The sequence below is a fragment of the Chrysoperla carnea genome, chromosome X (assembly GCF_905475395.1).
Source record: "Chrysoperla carnea chromosome X, inChrCarn1.1, whole genome shotgun sequence".
In the NCBI taxonomy this organism is placed as follows: Eukaryota; Metazoa; Arthropoda; class Insecta; order Neuroptera; family Chrysopidae; genus Chrysoperla; species Chrysoperla carnea.
The window spans coordinates 11,660,275-11,669,931 of record NC_058342.1 but is presented as its reverse complement, the minus strand read 5'-3'; the positions used below and the strand labels follow the sequence as shown (position 1 = coordinate 11,669,931).

Genomic DNA, 9,657 nt, shown 5'->3' with positions numbered 1-9,657 from the left:
ATATTTTGTCTTATGTTGTAACCCACTAACATAGTTTTTAGAATCAAAAATATTAGGTTGAGTTGATTTAATACGGAATAAATTAGCATGATTTGCAGTGGTTTTCAGATTTTTTTGGAAAGAGAAATGATTCTGGATGCGATATAAATATGCTATGCATAGCAAAAATTTGGTTGACTTTTTTATGGGCCTCGATTGTTTTTATGTATTGCGTATTAAACGGAAGTTAAACGAGTGGCTCTATGATTAAAGTACATAATATCTACGTTTCAGTTTTAATCTTGTGTTGAATTTGTTAGATCGGTAGTTTGGTAGATGTTTTTAACCCATTGTTCATGAGATGACACATTTGTAAATGTGGTGTATTTAACAGTGTTACAATTAATGGGTCCAACACTGGCAACACCCATTAAATAAAACGATCCATCCAATTCAAATGTTAAACCTGCACCACCATCAATTTCGCATAATTTGTAACCTTTAAAAATAATTATTTAATTATTATATTAAAAACACTGCAAATAATTTTACCGAAACTTCTATCGCTATTTTGCACATTTAATATATTTTACATTAAATCGTTTTATTTACGTTGTTTACTTAAATAAAAAATTCAAGCTTTCGTATTTTTTGCGAAAGCGTTAATAATATCATCCAGATGTTTTGGAAAGCAAACCCAATAATCTTTCCTGTCCCAGTAAGGCACACAACCAAGAGTTTACCCCATGAAGTGTAGAAAACGTTCTCTTTGCGATAGTTAGGCTCGCCGGAAGAGTTGTCAGTATTTGTAAGAACATTTTTATATTCTTGATCCGAGGCTACGATGAGACGAGCTACCGACTCTGGTATGGTGGATTTGTTTTCACATTCAGTTTTACATTTGGCCATCCGGAGTCGGTATTCATGTATCACTGTTGATTCACTCTCATTAATGAATCGCTGGTAGATCTGAACCACTTTTTTCACTGCCTGGTAAAACTCCCAACTGAAATAGGTTGAGTACCTCCGGAGACAATCTTTGCCCCAAATCATTGAACGGAATCTAGTAGAGGCATGTAAATTGATTTTTGAAAGTACTAACTACCGATTTCGCTATGATTTTTTTCGATTTTTGGTCTTTCGATCTACATGCTTTAAAACGAATTTTTAAACAAAATAATTCTCTCAAAAAATTATCAGATGAGGGTTTAGTATAAAAATTAGGAACAATATACTAACTATTTAAAGCAATTCGTTTTTTGTTTTTTTTTTCATTTTATTAAATCATAAGTCGATTTAAGCCCATATGGGTGGAATCCCCCAAATAGGTGAATGTTTGTTTAGGAAATGAAATTTCACACCTTTACTATTATGAAATTGAGTTGGTATAACATTAGGCACTATCAACTCATAGCTACATACCAAATTTCTATCTCTTTTGCGTACGACGTATAGCTGATTGAAACTTTTTGTTTCTTTTCGTATTCCACATACTCTAAAAACTTAAAACCCGGAAATTTGGAGGGAGAGGGTTCACATTTTTTATGCCCCAAGTACAACAACTGTTGTTTAACTCGGTATCACGTCCAGAAAAATAATAATATAAATAAGTCACAGGGAAAATGGACAATAAACAATTATAATCAAATTGATCTTATCTTGAACGATTCGTTCCTTTCTTTGTTGGAATTTCTTCAGCAACTAAGAAGTTGACAAATTGCAAAAATATAATAATAAAAATATTCATTTTAAACTCAGAACATAAAATCAAGAAAATTATCTTGATCTTACGATTCTAACGTCCTCTAAATAAATATTTTTTCATGACAAATATCATATTTATTGATAATTCAATAATAACAGTGATAATAATAAGCTGTATAGCAATTATAATAATTTGAAATAATTTAAATAATTTTTATGCGCATATAATTTTTCAACATGAAACAACAAAAACAAAAACAAAGTTAAATAGTTTCAAGTTTGTAATAGAGTGGTTACAGTGCTGGGTAATAATATTGTCACATTGTTAAATTCAAAACTTCAATACAAATGCATTGTAGATTTTGTGTCTCTGTTCTTAAATTAACAGTATTATTATTTTTTATATAATAGATTTCATAGTTGCTTAAGAAGTTCAGATCAAATTGATTCTAGTTTTCTAGTTGTTTATTGTCCATTTTCCCTGTGACTTATTCATATTACTTCTATTTAACTTTTTTTTTTTTGCAAATAGTGAATGTAAGTTAAAACCGATTATATCAACTGATATTACTTGTAACGACTAATTGACTATTATGACGAATTGGCTGCATTGTTCTACACAGGCCCGTGCGTAGGAATCACTCAAAAGAGGGGGTCAAACTTTTGTTCGTCATCTTAGGTCAAAAAGTAAATTAAATTGAAATTAGGTCAAAAAGTAAATTTAATTGATAATCGCGAGGGATGATATTCGACTATTATTAGACGCGTTCTTTATTATTTAGGAGCTATTCATTAATTACGTAAGCGGGAGTGCTTCTAAAACCCATTCATACGTAATTTTTATGAGTCGAAATTTAATATTATAAATAATGTAAACCTAAATTATCTGCTAAAGAATAAAAATCTTTAATTTAAATCAGTTGTGAGTTTTAGTGTAACTGATCCTTTTCTAACAATGTTTTATTATTCGGAAAACCGACTCTTACGATTGAATCTTGGGGATAAGGGAGGTGATTAAAAATCGTTAAAATCATCCTTACGTATTTAATGAATGGCCCCTTACGACTGAAAAAAAGTTCTATTAGTTCAATTAGTGTTGACTGTCGGTCTAAATCAGTTGTTACGAACAAAATTCAAAAAATTGTCTTAAATTGCATTTGTTTCAATATTTCTGTTGCGGGGAAATATTGAACCATCGCAACTTACCTCTGATTAATTTTAAATAATAAGACAATTGTTAATTTGTTTTGAAATAAAATTTACAATAGATTCACAAATATTTTGCTTAGGAGAATGTGAGTATTTTATTCATGAGTAAAAATTCGGTATTTGGTATTCAAACGAACACAGAATATTTATAAAGATTGCCAAATACTCCTTCAATATGATGTATGTTTAATTTTGGTACTTTAAAAAAATATACTTACCATCGGTTCCTGCACAAATTTTGTCAGACTGATTAACAATTGGTTTAAAATCGACAGGAACCTCTTTTAAACATGTATCAGATGGCACAAATGGTAATTGAAAATGTTTCAATTCTGCATTTAAATCACCAAAAAGAATAGTTTCACCTAGATTACCATCTGGTTCCTCCTGTACACCCCAGCCAGATATCTACGAAATAAGTTTTATCAGGCATTTAAAATAAAAAATAAGTGAGCCTTACTCCCATAATTTCAGACTAAAAGTTATCCTTTACTGCATGCACTCTGTAAGTCTGTACCAAAAGTGCGAAAAATAAAACAAAGAGGAATGGTATATGGGAATACATGAACAGACAGCCGGTCAAACTTATCACTTGAACTTGTACACATACAATATCAATCACACACAGTAACACATAGCAATAACACACCATAACACACACTAGATATTCCTTCTTTGTCTTATACATAAGAACGAAGTAAGAATATGTTTTATCTCTTCTTACTTCCTATATTTTATAGGGCTAACGAGATAGCTTACAATCGGTATACTCTTATTTTTACAATGGACCTCTCTTTATTATATGGATTTATGTGTTTATACCCCTTTTTACATACACAATTTCAGACAGCTAAAAAAGTATATGTTGCCCTCGCTAAAGAAGTAAATGGTAAATGTTAAGTTTAGCGGGCGGCACTTCTTGAAAATATAGAATGACATGAAACTAAATTACGTAAATTATTACGTAGAGTACGAATGCGGTTGCGGAGATAGTGAAAAGCTTACAGTTTTTATTACATTAAATAATGTTTTTAAGTAAATTTCAGAATACTACGAAAAATGGTGGATTTTTTTATTTAAATGTCAACATAGAAATTTGTTTGAGTCTGTGATACGCATCAATGTTTTTAATTATTTGCTTTCTAGCGTTTCGTTTTTGATTTAATTTAATAATTTAACATATTACATGGAATGGGCATTATAAAGGTGGACGCCATCACAGGATGATCGCAAGGGATAAAATACCTGCTGACTTGTGCACCCTGTGATGTACGAGTTGACCATGTCGTTATTAGGGTCGAGTAAGCAAGGGTCTACGGCTTTTTAGTCCCCTGTATTCACCATGTGATGGCGCCCACTCTGTGATCCTTGGGTTGGTCATGCCTTCTTGGGTATACTTAACTTTAGATTTTTTGAAATGCACGCACAATTTGTAAAATCTATTATGGTGATGTGTATCACAGACTCAAACAAATTTCTATGTTAACATATAAATAAAAAATCCGTCATTTTTCGTAAAATTCTGAAAGTTACTTGAAAATATTATTTTATTGAATATATTTTTATAATTTTTGTTCATTCTTAGCATGCTTAATCTCTATTCCTATATTTCTATCATATATCGTATATATATTATAAATGTCAGAGTAAGAATGTTTGTTTGTTTGTTGATTTGAATGAAACTGTACAAAAATATAGCTCATACATCAGAATAACACGTGAGCTATAATTTATAAAGATATATTTAAAAAAATTAAATTTATTCTGACATTTTACTGCTCCATCTATGATCATTATGTTGAACCATAAATTAATTAAAGAAAAACTGTGTATTTCATAATCTGCGTAAATCTACGTAAAAATCTGCGTAATTTGGTTTTTTTTTCTGACGTTCTAGAATAATTTAAAAAAAAGTCGCAAAAATAAACTTTTACGAACTTTTCTTATGTAAAAAAAAAATATTATACATCACATCACCATGGGATTCGAGCTACTGGTATACTCGTAACCAACTGAGCTCAATGATGTAATTGTACGATGTGCAAATTTTTTACTATTAATTTATTTAGGCAACAAGCTTTTGTAAATATGTAAATACTAGCTGCGCTCCGCGGTGTTATTCGCGATTAAAAGAGATTTTGATAATTTTTATGGTTACTGTGTAAATTAATCAAGCCTTCTTGAGAAAAATGCGCTAAAAATCGATTTTACGAATTTTTACAAAACCCTTTAAAAACATGGTTCTTGTATGCTATCCCATAGGAACTGTGCGTTTTACCGAGATAAAAAGCCTATGGCCTATGTACTATTCCAGACTATAATCTATCTCTGTGCCAAATTTCATCCAGATTACCGTTCAGCCGTTCTGGTGTGATTGAGTAGCAAACATCCATCCATCCAAAGTTTCATGATTATGATATAACTAGCTTGATACTTGCCCGCTTAAAAGTAAAAACCACCGCTTTATAGCCTCCACTTCTCTTGATCTTACTTATCCCCCTTCCATAACACTCGAAGGGATTGTCTAATATAGTTCAAAATGATGATCATAGGTGATAAATTAAAGCTCATATGCTGTTCTGATGTATGAGTTATATTATTGTATAGTTTTATTCAAATCGATTCGCTACTTTTTGCATGAAAGCGTAACAAACATACAAACATCCTTACACGTACAGTATTAAGAGAATCAGATGGTAAAACAGTCAATATTTCAGATTACAATATCAGCTCCTCAATTGTTTTGAGAGGCTGAGTACATCTCCTTTATGCACGAACCACACTCTACTCTATCACAACCATTAGTTAAATTTGACGGCGGGAATCGAACACATTACCCTAGGCATTACCGTGTGCGGAATCGGTTACGATTTAACCAACTGAGCTACTAGCGTTGACAGTTTTGGCTGTAACATATATAAGAAATCGTTGCATACTTTGGTTTGTGATTATATTTTGGTAGAAAAAATGATTATGCGTAACAGTTTTCAAAGTTCATTTATGGGTTAATTCTATAAGCAATCTCTTACTCCTGCATGATGGCAGAAATGAATTAAGTCATATCACAATTTTTGAAGACATGTAACGCCTGTTTTATTTATATCTAAGGGTGTGTGTTCTTTTTATAACCTAGTGTACACACTATTTATACTAACTAGAAAATCCACAGTAAGCAGAAAATGATAGTGTACACTGAAATTAAAATAATTTTTTGGTATTTGTGTAAAGTCGCGGAAACGACACATTAAAACCGGTCAAAGTTCGAACAATTTCAGCGACCCCAAAAACCCACGAATAACAAGTTTGGACTGATTATATAACGAATTTCCCAAAAATTCCAAGAGACGACGGGGAAACCGTTCATCCCTGGGCAGCAGGTACCTCGGAGTATAATTTCTATCACTATTAACCGAATTGTGAATTTATTATTAACGGTCAAATGCAATTATAAAATGCACATTATTCATGCAAATTGCATATTTTTAATTTCTTACTAATCAAATTAGGCCACAAAGGTTTCCGACGCTCTAATGAATCAAATTCACAAAACCGCATTCAAATTTTTCGAACTTCGGTGCTTCGTTTCCGCGACTATACCTAATCAATTTTCTATAACTTACATATCCTGTCGATTCACTTTTAAAAGCTTGTTTATGAAGTTCAGAAGTCCAATCCACACAAACTGGCCTTACAAAGTTATTGAAAACAAATGATTTATCCATAACCAATATTGCTATATCGTTCATATAATTATGCGTTAGTCCTTTATATATTTCTGGGATAACAATTTTTTCAACCTAAAATGAATCTCAAAAATTGCACTTTTTAAAAAATTCATATTTTTTTGAAATTTGAAACATCTAGTCTCTTTGTAGTTTTTGAATCATAAGCTAAAAAATGTTTACCATCACCCGTTTATATCGCCGTGCCGCTTGATAAGAACCATAATAATTATCATTTAATATTTATTGTATGGACTTTTTTGCAGCGTACACGAAATCCAATGAAGTCTTTCATTTTTCTTGAGCTTACACAAATTCTCGTTCGAATTTTTTTTAAACGAATTACGCAAGTATCAAAGTAATTTTAACACTTTCGGCTACTATATTAAACATTGGGATAAAAATTGAAGAAAAACAATCTGAGGTAATAATATATAAATAATTTTTTTTAAACGGCTTTGTTGCTTTATTCAAACTTTTCTTCTATCTCTTACAATTGATGCTTTTTTTCTGATTTAAAATTACTCTTTAGATCAGAAACATTCTATACAAAATTCAGCTCGTTATCTGTTTCGTTTTTAAGTTATCGTTATGGCGGGCCTAACGAGATTCGAGCAATGGGAATGAACTAACTCGATTGTTTTATGAACACCTATGCTCAATTTTTGTTTGCATCATCATTATTTTTAACCGTTACAAATTTGGACTAAATTTTATATACTCCTGATTTATCCCAAAAATGTATGGTACAAAAGGTTATTGATAAAACGCTGGCATGGCAAACCAGAGAGATTATGGATTCGATTCCAACTCAAAGTGTACTTTTATAATACATATTTGACATTGATGTTAAAATCGTCAAGAAAGTTCGTACGAGATACGTAAAAGTGCACTTTAAAGAGAAATTAATATAAGGATGAATTCTTGTTGACTTCGAGTTGAGATTTTATTTTGAGTATCGTGGTATTTATTTCAATAACTAAGAAATGAATATGTTTTCGATTGCTTTTCTTAGATTTCTTGCATAAAAGTTTATATGTTTCTTGGGTTATTATGTTTCAGCTTCTGATTCAAAAAGTAGAAAGTACAAGCTTTCGAATTATTTGTAAATGAACTATTTGTAAGATATTTTATCTATTTTACTTAGAAAATTCAGCTGTTTGAAGTTCGAAAGGTTTAAACTACACTAAAATGTGCGATATTTTGATAATGACTGTTAAACTTTTAACTTATGATTACATTTTTCTGTTGAGCATTTGTATCTCTTTTATCATTCCATACTTTATAATATTTCCCAGCAGCTACATTATATTCTGAAGGTTCCCTACTCTCGAAACAATGAGCAGCTATAAAAAAAAGTAATCCACTATAAATAGTGTAACTCGCCGCGGCGCATGAGTACGAAAAATTTTGATCGCAGATTTACGAAGTTAAAAATGTATACGATAATTCAAGTTACCAAATTAAAAAGCGGCCAGATTACCCCCACCACATTTTTGGGGAAAGCAAAAACACTTTATGTTTGATCGACCTCAAACTTTATACAAATTATATATGATAAGTTTTCAGGAAGACTTTTGCGTAAATAATTGAGAAATAAAACCATAGACCGCGGCAGTGGGCGTGATATGCCATACCTCGATAAAAAGAGAACGCCTTATTAGGTAGGAGGCTGTCCCGGTCTTTTATGTGTACTTGCCATAGACATAAATATAATATTTATTGGGTTTCATGTGTATCGTAGACATATAAGTGATCTGCTAGCATCAAATTTTCAATATATTGCACATATTCAACTATTTTCTCACCTAATTGGCTTAAAAAACTGTATTAATACCCATTCAGCCTGAAGTTTTACACAATTTGCTTCAAGCACTTTATAAATAAAAAAAATTGAAATTAATTTGTTCATTTATACATAAAAAATACTTAAAGAAAACTTTTCATATTAGCTTATAATTTGTATTTCGAATTAAAATAATTTGTATTTAAATTAAAAGAATCTTAAAACAAGTGAAAAAAAAACAATTGACTGAGTTAATTGTTGAAATACCATGCATAGTCAGTGTTGATTTCTTTATCACATTACACATACAAACATGTGACACATACATAACTGATAATCAAGTACAGTACATATTATGAAATTTCCGCCTAATTGGCGCCCTCACGGGTAAACAGTGATGTTTACGAAAAAATGTTTCAAACAAAAGTTGTTTAATTTTTGATAAGGAACATTTTTTACATTTAAACTTTTGTTCTATCTCTAACGGTTTACAAGATGGGTCCTACGGACCCAAGACCCAATTGACCTTTGGTGCTCATTTACGAACTTGACCTCACTTTTTACGTCCTGAGTACGCTGTAAAAATTTCAGCTCGATATCTCTTTCGTTTTTGAGTTATCGTGTCCACAGACGGACGGACGGACGGACAACCGGAAATGGACTAATTAGGTGATTTTATGAACACCTATGACAAAATTTTTTTCCTAGCATCATTATTTTTAAGCGTTACAAACTTGGGACTAAACTTAATATACTATGTATATTTCATATATGCATGGTATAAAAATAGAGATGATGCTAGTATATTACTTTAAAAATATGTCTATGATATACATGAAACACGATAAATATTACTTTTATATGTCTGGAAATACACATAAAAGACAAGGAAGCCTCACCACTCAGAACGCATTCTCTTTTTATTGAGGTACTGCATTCACATACTCTTCCATTTCTAGCGGAGTCTATCTTTTATATGTCTATAGTTGTTTATTAGACACCGCACTAATTTTCGTCTAATTTAATTCTCAGCTGTGCAAACTTTGAAATTAGATGACTAGGTATCATCTACAAAATACAAGAAAAAACTTCACAAAAAGAAATTTGAAAGATGATTTATTCCACTCAAAAAAATGATGAAGGGATGGAAAAAATTACGATCCAAAATTTGCCGTACTCGTGCGTCACTCCATGTAGTACTAATCAAATATCGACTTAAATTATAAAAACATACCTGAGATAACCAATTTTGGGCTA

At 31.1% G+C, this 9,657-nt stretch overlaps 1 protein-coding gene across 1 annotated transcript; it reads right to left on the bottom strand.

Annotated features, from left to right (window-relative positions):
- Positions 1-275: 275 nt before the first annotated feature.
- On the bottom strand, positions 276-7,924 carry LOC123302910 (coagulation factor IX-like). The gene is made up of 4 exons (XM_044886005.1): positions 7,854-7,924; positions 6,513-6,689; positions 3,111-3,300; positions 276-478 (listed from the first exon to the last, which is right to left on the bottom strand). The coding sequence occupies exons 2-4, from the start codon at positions 6,636-6,638 to the stop codon at positions 276-278; spliced, it is 519 nt and encodes a 172-aa protein (XP_044741940.1). The 5' UTR covers positions 6,639-6,689; positions 7,854-7,924.
- Between the last annotated feature and the right edge of the window lie 1,733 nt (positions 7,925-9,657).